Source organism: Pygocentrus nattereri, chromosome 4 (genome assembly GCF_015220715.1).
Source record: "Pygocentrus nattereri isolate fPygNat1 chromosome 4, fPygNat1.pri, whole genome shotgun sequence".
In the NCBI taxonomy this organism is placed as follows: domain Eukaryota; kingdom Metazoa; phylum Chordata; class Actinopteri; order Characiformes; family Serrasalmidae; genus Pygocentrus; species Pygocentrus nattereri.
Window position 1 is genome coordinate 34,146,867 of NC_051214.1, and position 15,632 is coordinate 34,162,498.

General features: G+C 40.0%; 2 protein-coding genes across 3 annotated transcripts; one reads left to right on the forward strand and one right to left on the reverse strand.

Moving 5' to 3' along the window:
• The first annotated feature begins 533 nt into the window (after positions 1-533).
• On the forward strand, positions 534-7,198 carry gzf1 (GDNF-inducible zinc finger protein 1). The gene is made up of 6 exons (XM_017683666.2): positions 534-665; positions 1,852-3,177; positions 4,712-4,806; positions 4,886-5,053; positions 5,147-5,304; positions 6,321-7,198. Exons 2-6 carry the CDS (start codon positions 1,871-1,873, stop codon positions 6,966-6,968), a joined length of 2,376 nt encoding a protein of 791 aa, XP_017539155.1. The 5' UTR covers positions 534-665; positions 1,852-1,870; the 3' UTR covers positions 6,969-7,198.
• Positions 7,199-10,055: 2,857 nt separating this feature from the next.
• Positions 10,056-15,422, reverse strand: napbb (N-ethylmaleimide-sensitive factor attachment protein, beta b). Of its 2 annotated transcripts, XM_017683655.2 has the most exons (11): positions 15,214-15,422; positions 13,894-13,973; positions 13,582-13,698; positions 13,179-13,225; positions 12,394-12,471; positions 12,219-12,274; positions 12,027-12,111; positions 11,833-11,937; positions 11,679-11,747; positions 11,537-11,587; positions 10,056-11,346 (listed from the first exon to the last, which is right to left on the reverse strand). In XM_017683655.2, exons 1-11 carry the CDS (start codon positions 15,309-15,311, stop codon positions 11,245-11,247), a joined length of 888 nt encoding a protein of 295 aa, XP_017539144.1. In that variant the 5' UTR covers positions 15,312-15,422; the 3' UTR covers positions 10,056-11,244. The 2 variants fall into 2 exon arrangements, with proteins under 2 accessions (XP_017539144.1, XP_037394114.1); XM_037538217.1 differs by lacking the exons at positions 13,179-13,225; positions 13,894-13,973; positions 15,214-15,422 and having other exon boundaries at positions 13,582-13,689.
• Between the last annotated feature and the right edge of the window lie 210 nt (positions 15,423-15,632).

The window sequence follows — 15,632 nt, forward strand, 5'->3', positions numbered from 1 at the left end:
CTTAACCTGGCTGAAAAAAAAATGTCTACGGTGGTCTATGCTGCTTTGGCTGGTCACCCATCATGGTCATGCTGGTTGACCAGTATATCAGCATCCAAAACAATGTGCTGGTTTCCATTGTGACCAGCCATTCTGTTTTTTTCCTAGCAAGGAAGCCATGGAAATATATATGGAATGTGTTCTGATCTTTTCATTTTATTGAGGTCCTGTTGGTCGTAAATGAGGTTTGTTAGTGTAAAACAAAAAAAAAAAGAATGAGACTGTTATCTTAGGAAAGTGAATAAGATGTGTGAAGGCATGAAATCATTACAACTTACATGGTCACCATTCGTTTTTTTTCACCCTGTAAAAGAAGGAAAATTAAAATGTCAAAGTCAGTTGTAGAAAGTCCAGTCAAAACTCACGGCAGCAGAAGACTCTTAGGAACAACCGCGTGAGGAAATAATAGTCTTTGTGTAATGCAATGAAAAACGACAGTTTAATTCCTGTTCACATTAAAGGCTTGGGCTTTAATTTTCCTGGGGGCTGGAATCCCGCTGGCCAACACTTCAAATCCCTTGATTCATTTCCAACATGGCTGTCTGAGCGCTGGGTGCGATTTCTACAGGAAATACTTTTTACATGGCAGTGAATTTGTGAAGGGCTGCAATTTTACCGAGGTTACGGTAAGACATTACTAACAACCGTGTAAACCATCCATTCGGTGCATTGCCGCACACTGCGCTACACAAGCCAAGCAAACTTGCGACTTGAGTTTATTTATTTGATGCCTGGTGCTCTTCTCGGTCTCCCTCACACTGACTACAGCGAAGCTCTGCATGCTAACGTTCACTGTTTGGCTAGCTTCAGGTTGTGTTTCGGTAGTGTCTGAGTTGTTTGCGGCTAATCGTGAAGCCCTTAATAACATAAAAGAATCGAAATTCTTGCCAGTAACCGATTCGTTTCTCACCCGACCCATCACCGAGCACTTCAGCAGGATAATAAATCATTTTCACAAAACTTCACCGTGTGTTCTCTGAGCTGCTGCGCTAGCATGGCCTTTAGCTGACCTAGCTAGCTAACTAACTAGCTAGGTTTTAGGTTAGAAAACGTCGTTTGCAGGCGACACAGTCATGATTACCTGTCAGTAATGTTTGTTGTTCAGATATCATTGTAACTGACCAGCTACTTAATAACACAACACAGTGGTTACGTAAACACTTGAGTGATCTGACCGGCTGGTTAACGTTAGCTACAAAAGTAGTTAGCAACACTTTGAGCATCTGTTGTTCATTTGATTCATTCGAGGTCTAACACTTCATGTCTTTCCTATTACTAACGTAACTGACAAACTGTCCTAGTTATTCTAACTGTCTTAAACTATGGTATCAAAACTATCCTATAGCCTAACATGCCAAATTGTTCTGATTAAAAGAATGCTTTAGCTAGTGTTCAGAGGTTCAGTGTTCTTTTCTAATTTCATTGAGGTCCTATTGGTTGTGCATTATATCAGTTAGAGTAAAATAAAGATGTATTGATATGAAAGTGAATTAATCACATCATCTATTGTTCATTCGATTCATTCAAGGTTTAACAAAAACGCTAATACTTATTGTATTACTACTGACGTAGTTAGTTAGCTGTCACTAACAAACTACCCTAGTGCAATAAGACCTAACAGAATTATTTCCTTGGGAAAATAATACTTTCATGTTGGAGAATGTTTCACGTTTCTCATTTCATGTAAGGTACAATTCATTATGATGTTGTAAATAATATTTGTTAGAGTGAAATAAATAAGGATGATTGAGCAGGAACGTGGATGAAAAGAACATTTAGAGCTGTTCTCTTTCTTTGCTTGTCTTTTTGCAGTTTTCAAAAACAAATAAAGATGAGAGATCAAGAAGTTCAGCTCATATCCAGCCATTATCATGAAAATTTGCTTGAGGCAATGTGGAAATTTAGAGCCACTGGGAACCTGTGTGACATCACAGTGCAAGTCCACTTTCAAGGGGAGCTGGAGGATTTTGAGGCCCACCAAGTAGTACTTGCTGCAACTAGTGGCTATTTTAAGACTCACATTTTGGCCGATAAACAAGTAAAAAAATTGTCTCTGACTGAAATTTCACCCAAAGCCTTTAACAAATTCTTAGAATATGCATATTCTGGAAAAATGGAAGTGGAAAAGAGCTATCTTCTCAACATACTGCAGATGGCAAAGCTGCTGGAATGCCAAAATTTAGTAGATATTTGTGACGCAAAGCTTCTGAATCCTGATATAGAAAGCATGCATGATGGTAAAGTTGAAACACGAGTGAATTTGAAAAGAGGGAGGTCTGAAAAGCACGTAAAGAAAGCATTAGGTCTGAGAAAAAGGTTGAAACTCAAAACCTTGGATACTCAGAGGGACAGAAAGATAGAGGTACAGGGCAGGAGGAGTAGCAGCAGGTTAGCAGGTCGCAGAGTGTCTGTGAATTTCAACAAGAAAAAGACTGTCCACAAAGCAAGACCTCAGTCTGAGGTTTCTGACCCCTCATTAAGTCCTGATGAAGCAGAGATAACGCAAGAGGCACCACTGCAGATTTGTGAAACAGAATCCACGGGTCCTAGTGATCAGATTTTGCCTGAAAAGGAGGATCTTGCTGAAAGTGGTTCTGAATCAGCCTGCACTTTCAACCGGGATGTGCCAGATGAAGCTCCTGAGGGCCCTGACTTCGTACCAGCTGAACCCATGGAAGAAACCGATGAGGCTGAAAAGGAATGCAACACAGGCAGTGCAAAGTATGACTGTCACAAATGCATTCGTTCATTTCGCTATGAGAAGAGCTACCTGAAGCATGTCAGAGTTAGTCATGGGATCCAGACGGACACTACCTACCGCTGCATCATCTGCCAGCAGACGTTTGCCAACCGCTGCAACTTAAAGATCCATGAGCGGCATGTGCACAGTGATGAGAGGCTCTTTCCGTGTGATGTGTGTGGCAAGGCCTTCAAACGCAAGAAGGATGTGACACGACACAGGCGGCAAGTTCACGAGGGTGGAACTGAGCGCCACTACTGCCCCGTCTGTGGTAAATCTCTAAGTTCCAAAACAGCTCTCACTCTGCACGAGAGAACCCACACAGGTGACAAACCCTACAGCTGCGATGAATGTGGAGCCAGGTTCTCCCAAAGCTCTGCTCTCAAAACACATCAAAGGTAAGAATCCCATCTAAAGCAGTGGTTCTCAGGTGGGCCTGAGGACTGCTTTGAGAACCATTTATCTAAAGCGTAAAGTTGACAGTTCATTAGATACCCCTTAACTCACTTGCCATTTTATCAGCTACTATATGTTACATATACCATATAGGTGCACATTGTAGGCATACAGTTCCTGATTGTATCCCATTTCTTGCTGCACACACTGTGGTTCATGTCCCTATGTCAGGTGTCACTATCGTGTCATTGTCAGTGCTGTGCACAGCACGATCAACTACCCAAATAATATGTGAGTCCTGTAGTGATCGGTTTGCACAGACTGTTGGGATCAGGTGTGGCTGACAAGTTTTCTAGATAGACTACAATCAGTGTATATATGCTCACTGGATACTTTATTAGGAGCACCAGTACACCCATTTTGTCATGCAATAATCCAATCAGCCATCAGTGTGGCAGCACCACAATGCATAAAATCATGCAGACGTGACAGTTTACAATGGAATGGGTAAAGAAGTGGCTCTGGCATGGTTGTTGGTGCAAGATGGGGTGGTTTTGTAATACTGGTTATCAGACATTTTGCCCTCTGAACAGCCAGCCTGAATTCTTTGTGACATGGATTGGAAAAATTCCTTAGAGATGTCCTTAGTGTATTTGAAACATTCCTTAGAGATGTTGACATGACTCCATTATACAGTTGCTGCAGAATTGTCTGCTGCACATTTATGCTCCAATTCTAACACTTCCCAGAGGTGCTGTACTGGCCACTGAAGTGCACTTACCTTAGGGATGCTTTTCTGATCATTATTGCTTTAAAGAATGGTTATTCAAGTTACTGTAAACTTCTTAAACAAGTCTGTCTGCTCATTGGATGTTTTATGTGCATCATTCTGGGAAAAATCTAGAGATTCTGTGTAAAAATCCCAGTGGATCAACATTTTCTGAAATAGTCAAACCACCCCATTTGGCAACCATGCCTTAGTCACTTTCTTCCTCATTCCATTGCATTGCATTGTAAACTAAAGCTGTTGATATGTGTCTGCATGATTTTAATTATTGTGCTACATGATTGGCTGATTGGACAGTTGCCTAATTAAGCAGGTATAATAACTCTTATTAGAGTGGCCGGTGTGTGTAGTGCGGGTCCTGGGGATCTACCACCCTGCAAGTGTAGCTCTCAAACACACCTGATTCAGATAATGAATGCCTTCATGGGCATCTGAGCACTGCATCTGAGCTATCCAGGGTGGTATATCTCCAGGACTGGGCACAGGTGTAGTGTTTATCATTAGTTCTTAAAGTAGTGCACGTGACCCCCCCCACCCCGAGTTGGTCCACATTTTTAGTGTTACCCCTGTGTTTTGAGTTGGGATCGTGGACCATCTAACTTGACCTGAGGACCAGTCTGAAAACCACAGGTATATACAGTAGATGTACCTGACAAACTGACAACTCCATGTAAACAGAAGTCCGAAAGGCTGGAAACTGACCAGTTTTGTAATGCTTCATGGTTTACTGGAACTGTTATACTTCATAGGATCCACACTGGTGAGAAGCCTTTTGCTTGCGACATGTGTGATGCCAGGTTTACTCAGAACCACATGCTGGCTTACCATAAGAGATGCCACACAGGTAAGAGTATCAATAATCTCTACTGAGATCATAGTATTTTACACGGACCTTTCTTAATTAATTATGTTTCTCTTTATAGGAGAAAAGCCTTTCATGTGTGAAAACTGTGGGAAAAGTTTTGCCTCTAAAGAATACCTGAAACACCATGCCAGAATCCACTCTGGTTTCAAGCCTTACAAGTGTGAAAACTGTGGAAGAGCATTTGCTCAACGGAACTCACTTCATCAGCATATGAAAATACATACAGGTATTCCTTTGTGCAGTATATCGCTAACAGCCTCCCTCAGACAATACATAAATCAGATCACTGACTTTTGCTGTCTTACTGTGCTCTGTTCAGGTGAAAGGCCTTACCACTGTAAAGACTGTGATAAGCAGTTCACTCAGCTGAATGCTCTCCAGAGGCATCAGAGAATCCACACAGGAGAGAAGCCATACATGTGCAGCATGTGTGGTCGAACCTTCACAGACAAGTCTACTGTCCGCAGACACACCATGGTAAGCAGGAATCAACTGAGTAGATCATACATAAATCAGTCTCATAACTAAGCATGATGTAAAGCATGGCCACTGAGCTTGGATGATAATGTAAATTTGTGCTAACAATTATCAGCTGCAGAATAATCACCATAAGCAATATTTTCATGATGCAAATTTAGTTTTGAAGTATCATGTGATCATTACAAAGCTTTACCCTGTAGTCTACTATTTATCATATAATTACTGTTTTATTACAAACTGGACTAGCTTCTAATATTAATTTATATTTACAACTATATGGCATGTAACACTGTTTACATCCTTTGGTTCTCTGCATTTGTTTAATTGGACAAGCTTGTACATATGACTCTGTTTCAGAGAGTAGATCTCATGAATTGGAGTGTCTGTTTCATTTGCATGTACCCTGGTTTCTTTGTCAAATCCGTGTTATAAACTTTCTAAGTGGCATTCGATGTGTCTATGTGCAGAGTTAATTAGTTGGTTTTAAGTTTAAAGTGATATTTATTAGTCCCACAAATGGGGAAATTTCACCTCCGCATTTAACCCATCTGTGAAGTGAAACACCACATACACACTGGTGAGCACACACACTAGGGGGCAGTGAGCACACTGGGCAGCCCTATCCATGGTGCCCGGGGAGCAGTTGGGGGTTAGGACACCTCAGTCATGTACTGTCGGCGCTTGGGATCAAACTGGCCACAGGGCCAATTCCCTAACCTCCAGCCCACGACTGCCCTCAAGGGATGACAGATCTCTAAATTGGTACATTGCCTAAAAAGAAGAAAACTTTTAATGAAATTTAAAGTAAATGAATGAAATAAAAAATGTTATTCCCGGTCATTTTGAACCATTTCTAATGGTCCATCCGCTTCCATTTTTCATGAAACATTCACATTATAATGTAACACCTAGATGTGTCAAATTGTGTATAAAAATGTTAATATGACACCAGTGATGTTTGTGTATAAGATAAAAGAAATGCATCTCATTTTTGTTCAAAATATCATTCACAGACTCATGACAAGGACACTCCTTGGAAGAATTATCTGGTTGTGTTGGAGGGTAATGTAGAGGGTCGTGTCAAGAAGCCAAAGGGCACCTCTCTGAAGAAGGACAAGGCAGCAGCGAATGCAGAGGAACATCAGACAGTGGAGAAGCAGGGTGAACCTAAGTCCCAGGAGATAATAACTGTGTCAGAAGAGCCGGTGACCATTGCTGGGGACTGGACTGGTCCTGGCACCATAGCGCTGGTCAGCCATGGAACACTAGGCAGCCTAACAGTTATTCAAACAGAGGTGCCTGCTGGTACGCAACTGCAGCCCATTGTCACGGCTGATGGAGCCAGTGTCATTTCTCTGGATAGTTCTGCTGTTGGTATCCCTGTTACTGTCCCCTTTTCCATTCCTATCTCCGTTGCACATTCCATCTCTGAGTCAACACCGCTGTCTGGCTCAGTCCGTCTCTCCGATCCTGTTACGGTTTCTGATGCCATGCTGGCTCCAGTGGTCACATCCACAACATCGGGAGACACGGTCTCAGAAGCCCTTCTGGCTCCTGCTGAAGTCACTTTATCTGCCTCTACTGAATGCATAACGACACAGTCAGAAGTGGAGCAGGTTCATCAGGTACAAAATTCAGACTCCCATCAGGAATCAACTTAGCATGAGCATACTACATGGCCATGGAGATCTCTACAGGAGACAATGGAGAGTGATTTTGAAGCTTCTGTTGTGGTCAAGGCATTTTCTACACTATATCTATAGGCGCACTAATCTTTTTCCCTACTTTGATGTGTATATACATTAATCACTGCTTTTTGTAGAGAGTGATTAAGGAAGACAAATGATTTGTCACAATTATGATTTTTACATGTATAAAATGTTACAACGTTTCCCTTTGCCTGGTTTGTAACTGTTAAAATCATACTTGATGCCTGATAAGAATGAGGATATCAAAACTAAGCTTTTAAAACATTTAAACCTCTGTCTATTACAACCCCAATTCCAATGATAGATAGATAGATAGATAGATTCAACTTTATTTTCATTACCCAGTACAAGTACATGGCAACGAAATGAAGTTGAGACGTTGTGTAAAACATGAATTAAAAACAGAATAAGATGATTTGCAAATCCTTTTCAACCTATATTCTATTGAATACACTACAAAGACAAGATATTTAATGTTGAAACTGATCAACTTTATTGTTTTTTGCAAATATTCACTCATTTTGAATTTGATGCCTATAACACGTTCCAAAGAAGTTGGGACAGGGGCAACAAAAGACTGGGAAAGTTGAGGAATGCTCAAAAACACCTCTTTGGAACATTCCACAGGTGAGCAGGTTAATTGGAAATAGGTGAGTGTCATGATTGGGTATAAAAGGAGCATTCTTGAAAGGCTCAGTCGTTCACAAGCAAGGATGGGGCGAGATTCACCACTTTGTGAACAACTGTGTGAGCAAATAGTCCAACAGTTTAAGAACAACGTTTCTCAATGTGCATTTCATCATCTACAGTCCAAAATATCATCAAAAGGTTCAGAGAATCTGGAGAAATCTCTGCAAGTAAGCGGCAAGGCAGAAAACCAACATTGAATATCCGTGACCTTCCATCCCTCAGGCAGCACTGCATTAAAAACCAACATCATTCTGTAATGGATATTACCACATGGGCTCAGGAACACTTCAGAAAACCATTGTCAGTGAACACAGTTTGTCGCTCCATCTACAAGTGCAAGTTAAAACTCTGCCATGTAAAGTGAAAGCCATATATCATCACCACCCAGAAACACCGCCGGCTTCTCTGGGCCTGAGCTCTTCTGAGATGGACTGACGCAAAGTGGAAAAGTGTCCTGTGGTCTGACGCGTCCACATTTCAAATTGTTTTTGGAAATCATGGACGTCGTGTCCTCTGGGCCAAAGAGGAAAAGGACTGTCTGGATTGTTATCAGCGCAAAGTTCAAAAGCCAGCATCTCTGATGGTGTGGGGGCGTGTTCGTGCCCATGGCATGGTGTGAAGGCACCATTAATGCTGAAAGGTACATACAGGTTTTGGAGCAACATATGCTGCCATCCAAGCAACGTCTTTTTCAGGGACGTCCTGCTTATTTCAGCAAGACAATGCCAAGCCACATTCTGCATGTGTTACAATAGTGTGGCTTTGTAGTAAAAGAGTGTGGGTACTAGACTGGCCTGCCTGCAGTCCAGACCTGTCTCCCTTTGAATATGTGTGGCGCATTATGAAACACAAAATATGACAATGGAGACCCCGGACTGTTGAGCCACTGAAGTTGTACATCAAGCAAGAATGGAAAAGAATTCCACCTACAAAGCTTCAACAATTAGTGGCCTCAGTCCCCAAACGCTTATTGAGTGTTGTTAAAAGGAAAGGTGATGTAACACAGTGGTAAACATGCCCCTGTCCCAACTTCTTTGGGATGTGTTGCAGGCATCAAATTCAAAATGAGTGAATATTTGCAAAAAACTTTATCAGTTTCAACATTAAATATCTTGTCTTTGTAGTGTATTCAATTGAATATAGCTTGAAAAGGATTCGCAAATCCTCGTATTGTGTTTTTATTTATGTTTTACACAACATCCCAACTTCATTGGAATTGGGGTTGTAGCATTTATGCTGTGTGGACTGAAGATATCCCTCTCATTAGGAAAGCTGTCAACATTTTAAAAAAATTATCTGGATGCAGTTGTTGGGTTATACAGCTTACAATTAACTCCAGAATTATTGGCACCATTTGTGAAAATGAGTTAAAAATATATATGTTTAATAAAGCACACATGCGGTGAGTGATATTTTGGGCTTCAATAAATGGGTGAGATGCATATTTTTATGTTTAGACTGTGTTTTGGAATGAAAGTTTTTCTTTTTTTTGGGAAAACAGCTATCAGAAATTGGCACCCCCATTTTTAATATTTGGTTAAGCCTCCTCTGGTGAGGGTAATACACTGAGCTGCTTTCTGTAATGCTTAACAAAGTTGGAGAATCTTGGACCAGTCTTCCATGCACAACATGTCTAGTCTACTTGTCATGTCTACTTATATTCTTTGGTCTTCACCTGTGGACTGTCCTATTTAAAACCCAACATTTTGTGTTCCCACAACCATTTCAATGTGGATTTTGACATGTGCTTGGGGTCATTAGATCATTGAAATGTCCACCGATGGCCAGGTTTGAGCCTTCTGGCAGAGGCAGATGGATTTTTGGCTTAAATCTGCTGGTATTAATGGAATTCATTACGCCATCATATTTGACAGTGGGTATCAGGTGTTCTCATTATGATGGTTTATATGACCAAACCGTTCATCTGACCACATCTCTCTTGGCTAATTTTCAACTGTTCCATGCTTTTCAAACTTCATTATCACTGTGATTGTGGAGGTTGTTGGTGGAGGACAAAATGATTTTACATGTGTAACCTCATATTTATACCCCAGGGAAACAAGAAATGGTCAGACACTCATGGAGTTTCAGGAACATCTAAACATTTTTGAGGAACAATTGAATTACTGGATAGATTGCTTATTGTGTATGTTTGTTCTTTCCCATATTTTTGACCAGTGACAATAATTCTGGAGTTGATTTCATCACACAGCAGTGTATCTTGCTCTCTCAACATTTTAAAAGTCACCAGGCTTTAATTAAAAATGGATCAGATTAATTACTTCTGGTATTAATCTATATTTTACTGAAATTACATAAGGATGTAATATGATAGTCTTAACAAAAACATAACTTTTAATATTAGACCTTTATTTCTGTACTTTCATACAGACACTCAACAAGAGATCAACTACTCAGTCAGAAAGAACTTGGATAAGTATGTAGTTAGCATCTTTTGATGGCTTTTTAAAAACTGTAAACACAGTGAGATACTACACATCAACAATAATACACAGTGACATGCTCTGCTAAGGACCACAAGAATGGAGAGTGCACTAGCCTAGGTGCAGCGTGAAGGATGAAATCACAACACAACACATAGCACACTGATACAGGTTATACAGGGAGCTCACAAACTTCATAGTTTGAATGTGCTGACAAACAAGGAGTAACATGTTATATTTTAACTGTATAAATACTTGGAGTGCAAACCACTTACTGCAAGCAGAGATAATAGAGATACAGTAAAAATAAGAAAATTACATAAGCTTATGAACACATTAAGAAATAAAGGTTGATATGGAAATTACAGCTCCATTATTCTGACACTTAGTAGAGTTGTATAGACTTCAAAATGATCATGAAAATTAGTTCAAGTCTGACTTACATTCCTGGACTCAGTAGCAGCAGTGTGGCCACTCACGACCAACTGTTCACTCTTTCCAGAGTGAACAACATAAGTGTTCCGAATCAGAGTGCACATAATATAGTTTTAATGAGACATGAGACCTACATACCAGTACACATACTGACAGGAATGGGTTGAGTACAAATTGCACAAATAAAAATAAAGAATAAGTCAATAAAATTACAACCATAACTGTAGTGAAATGTCTGGTCTTCTAACTCCATAATTACATTTGTACATGTCATGCAGCACTAGCAATCCAAACCCCAGTGATTATTTAAACAGCAGGGCCAATGCCAAATTCTCAGGTCCCCAGTTTATCCTTGGCTTTCCTTAAACTGAACTACACCACTTTGTGCATCCAGAACAACATTCATTATAAAAACAGGGAGTCTTGAGATTTAGCAGTCCCAAACTGGTCTGATGTTTGAAAGCTAAATATTACATGTTAAAATAATATCCAAAAATCAAATATAATATGTTTATATATCCTCTATTCTCTATAAATGCTGCAGCAATAAATTTGACATATTGTACTGGGAAACCTGGACTTGGCCATTGCACAAAAATGACATGAAATGTTCTGGGGAGGGGTGGCATGCCTTGGATGGTTTCCCCTAACTCTACATTTCACTTTAAGTCCCCCTCATCGCCCTGGATGGTCTTCTTGATGCGCAGAAGCATGGTGGTCAGCCACTGGTCCAGGCGTGAGATTGAGTCAAACTCCTTCACCTAGTATAGAGAGGAAAAATATAAAGAACACAGACTCCTATTAGCAGTCTTCTTCATCATGTGCATTCCATAATGTGATGTAAATTCCTCTGTACTAAGAAATCAAGCCATGGTGACTTTATCCAATTAAAAAACAACAGCTCCATCTATTAAGACAGATTGAGAAGCACAAGGTAAATATAAGTCTTACTGCTTCTGTGAAAGCCTCTGCGTTCTGTTCTTCATGGGCCTCCAGAAGTTTCTGCAAGGAGAAATATATATGACAGTTCAGTAAAACCATCTTCTATAAATATATGAAAATAAATATAGTCCCAGATGCTGAAGTTACAAACCTTCAGTAGTTTGCACTCCCTTGAATCTGAGAACGCTGGGAACATTTCCTCATACTTCTCAACAGCAAGCTATACGTTTTAAACAAACACAAACCCATTAGAACTGATGCCATTTTTTTTTCATGGTTCTTGACTACTTGATAAAAAGACTAACCTTTGCATTCAGCTCATCCACAATAAAGTGACATAAGGAGGCTTTGAAGAAGTATTCTTTGGCACTATATTTCAGCAAGGGGTTGTCCATGGTGTTTGTTCCAACCTAAAAATATTCAAATAAGTACTTGTAAAGACTCACAGTGGTGATACTTTCATGTTATGTCATTTTTTCAGGTTTCGTAAGTTAGCTACCTGTTCATAGATCTCAATGGCTTTCTGATACTGCTCCAGCTGAGCACTATATGAAGCAACCTTGAGAAGACATTTGTTTGCAGAGCTATCAAATGAAAATGGAATAGCAAAATAGTCAGAAAAACGCAGAATGCATTTTTTGGTCTGTAAAATGCAAATTGAGTCAATGACCGATACTGCTGCATGACTAACCTGTTAGACTCCTCGCCTTTGTAATAATCTGCAGCCTGTTCATAATGTGCAATTGCCTAAAAGAAGGAAACATAATTTTTGTAATGAGTGCCTAATTTAGGCTTTACATTCTCCTAATATTTCAGGCATTTGCTATGATTGCAGGGAAGTGGTTAGATGCAAAGGTCCACAGTACCTTCTCAATGTCAACCAGCTCTGACTCATACACCTCAGCGATTGTGATGTGGTGTTTAGCTGCAATAGTAAATCGTCCCTGGGGGAGAAAAAGATCATATTGATATACTGGCTGGCTGATAATATTGGCTGATGCCGATGTGCTGCGATCCCCGGCAAAAACATCACCAATAAGTACGCAATTCCAGCATTCAAACTCACAATCTCCTCACGGAAAGACAAAACTTTACCCAAATGAGTTCACACATTTTATAACCCTTTTTTATTAAGAGAGCTAAAGAAAAATAATAATTCCGGGTAGTATGTGTGTGTGTGTGTGTGTGTGTGTATGTATATGTATGTGTGTGTGTGTGTGTGTGTGTGTGTGTATATATATATATATATATATATATATATATATATAAACAAACATAAATGTGGTAGCACTGGGGTGGAGCTACCCAGAATTATTATTTTATATATATATATATATATATATATATATATATATATATATATATATATATATATATATATATGTGTGTGTGTGTGTGTGTGTGTGTGTGTGTGTGTGTGTGTGTGTGTGTGTGTGTGTGTGTAAAATTAACAGTACATAAAAATAGAATTTTAGCCACTTTAAATCAGTATCATATAAAATAAGCCCCAGAAAATTCCATAATCGATTGTGACCTAGTAGAAATTAAGCATTTGAAAGAGATATTTTCATACACAGGTACCATGTATAATTGTATATTGATACAAACATATTGGCCTGCACTGAGACAGCAGAGTCTACTTTCACCTTACCATGTCTGTGTAAATATCGATGGCTGCATTTAAGCAGTTGATAGCCTCTATGGTTATGCATTAAAAGAAGGGAAGGAAAAATTAGTCAGTCATAGCAGCACATGCAGGACTTGAATCAAACAGGACACAAATAGGGGGGGATTCACTCAAACTAAACTGATTTAGCTGCAAGACTTTTTACATTTAAAATCAACTCATAAAATTGGTCTTGGTAACCTTGGTTTCTGATTTTTAACTCATGAGGAATAATGATTTTGCCTCATTTTGTTAATGCAGAAACTATTCACACATACATAATGTACAAAATTCCTTAAACTAAGTCATTGTGAAATGTGTTATGTATAGGCAGGTATTAGTGAGAGGTGTGGAGAACTCCAAGAGAACAAGCTGTATTTGCCCTCACCCTGTGGATCAGCTTTCTTGAAGGCATTTCCGGCATCAACAAAGCTGGTGGCGGCATCGTGTTTGTTCTGGAGCTGCATGTGAAGCCTGGCTGCCTGGCAGAACGCATTCCCTGCAGCTAGACGTTAAAGACAACATTATGCACTATATTGTGCTTATACATCAAGACAAGAAGTAGCAATACTAGACTTCCGCTCATTAAACATCCATCTTTGTAAAAAAGTACTTGTAAAATTGTCATCACATGCCCAAACATATCACAGGTACCATTTACATAAGAATTCCATGGATTAAGTAAGTGGATGCTACGTACCACTCCAGTTTTTTGCCATCTTGAACATGTTGGCTGCTCTGGCGTACATCTCACAGGCCTCCTCTACTTTGTGATTACCACTGAAAGTGTAACAGATGACACACAGTTTACATTTTTCAAAATTAGTTTTGTTATTTAAACAATTAAAGGGCATGTCTGCACTGGCTTGCTAGCATCAGCTTTCAAAAGTTTCCATTTTTTAATAGGCCAGCTATGAGGACTGTGTTGGTCTAAATACATTAAGCTTTTTGAGAGTCTGCGCTTGCTGGTGACTGTCGACTGATTGATGCAACTCCCAGACTGGGGCTTGTGGACTCCTGGGAAGACTCAAATAGGCCATCACAAGCTTCAATCAAACCAAAGATGAGGTTTACCACATAAAACTGTATATAATATGTACATAACATGAAGTCATACTGGAAAGGTTTATGACTGGATTTATGCCTTACAAGGACATACAACCAAATGCTGGTCCAGCTGTCCTGATGTTGCATGGGCGGCTGTACGTTGGACAGTAGCCATGAAATGACCATTTAAGCTTTAATTAGAGTATTTATCACTGTGGAATCTCAAGTTAGAGAGCCAGTAACTTGCTGACCAAACGACCTGGTAAGCCGACAGTGAGTTATGGCTATGTGATCGAGAGCCTCATAGCTCTTAGTAATAAGCCCAACTGTCTGTGTAGCTCATTTCTAAGACACGATTATATATACGGTGCAGCTCACAGTGAAACTGCGCCAATACTGCGGAGAGGAGAAAGAGGAGCGCATAGTATATTTAGCTAACTAACTATCCTGCCATTAAAACAGCTCAGATTACTTAACAGTTACAGATGGTTAAATGTGTTATTAACTTGCTAAAAAAATGGTTTAACGTTAGCGTTCGAGTAACGTTACAAAGCAATGCTACTAGCGTTTCAGAAACGATTTATTGTGTTAGTTAAGAGCAAAGTTAGAAGAAGAATATCACACGTGTGGGTCACACTGCCTTTCTTTTATACGAAGTACCTGCCTGATAAATCCTCCCACACAATAACACAGCGGTCTGCTCACGACTCCTCCAGCTGGCTAAAGCAAAACTAGCCTGCAGCACTTTCAACTGTCACCAAAACACTGTCAACACAACCATCTCCACCGATATTAGCTACATCTCCTAAATGTCTTAATGGTAAAGCCATTCGGTCCTGTGAAAGCTTAAGCAATTTCAACCACCGGTAGGCAAGGCTTAGAAATGTAAAAAGCGAAACTTGACTGATCGACCTGACCGGATAACGTTAACCCTGAATCCAGCTCCAGAAATACCCACTCCAGCTAATCTTACCCAAACATTCCTCCTAAGAAAGACCCCGAGGACTTCACTTTCTTGTCAGCATCAGCCATCAGCTGAATGGCCTCTTTCTCCTTGCCGGAATTGTCCATTTTGCACCAACAGACGAGCAGAAAAATGCGACAATAAACTTAATTTTCTGCAGCGCTCCTTTACCCGCTACGTAGCACTACAGTAGCAGGGGATTACTGGCAATGGTTTTACTTTACGTAGGCGTAGAACTCGCGACGAAAGTCATTATGGGAGTTGCAGTTCTCTGAAGCGTCACGCCCCCTCCACCAGCCAGTATGTCACAAATCAAAACGCACTACATCTCCCATATAGGACCAAAACTCCATTACGCAATATTACAGTTGTAGTGTACGAAGAGCTCGTATGTTGTGTTTGAGAGGTTTAATCCCGATGTTAATTTT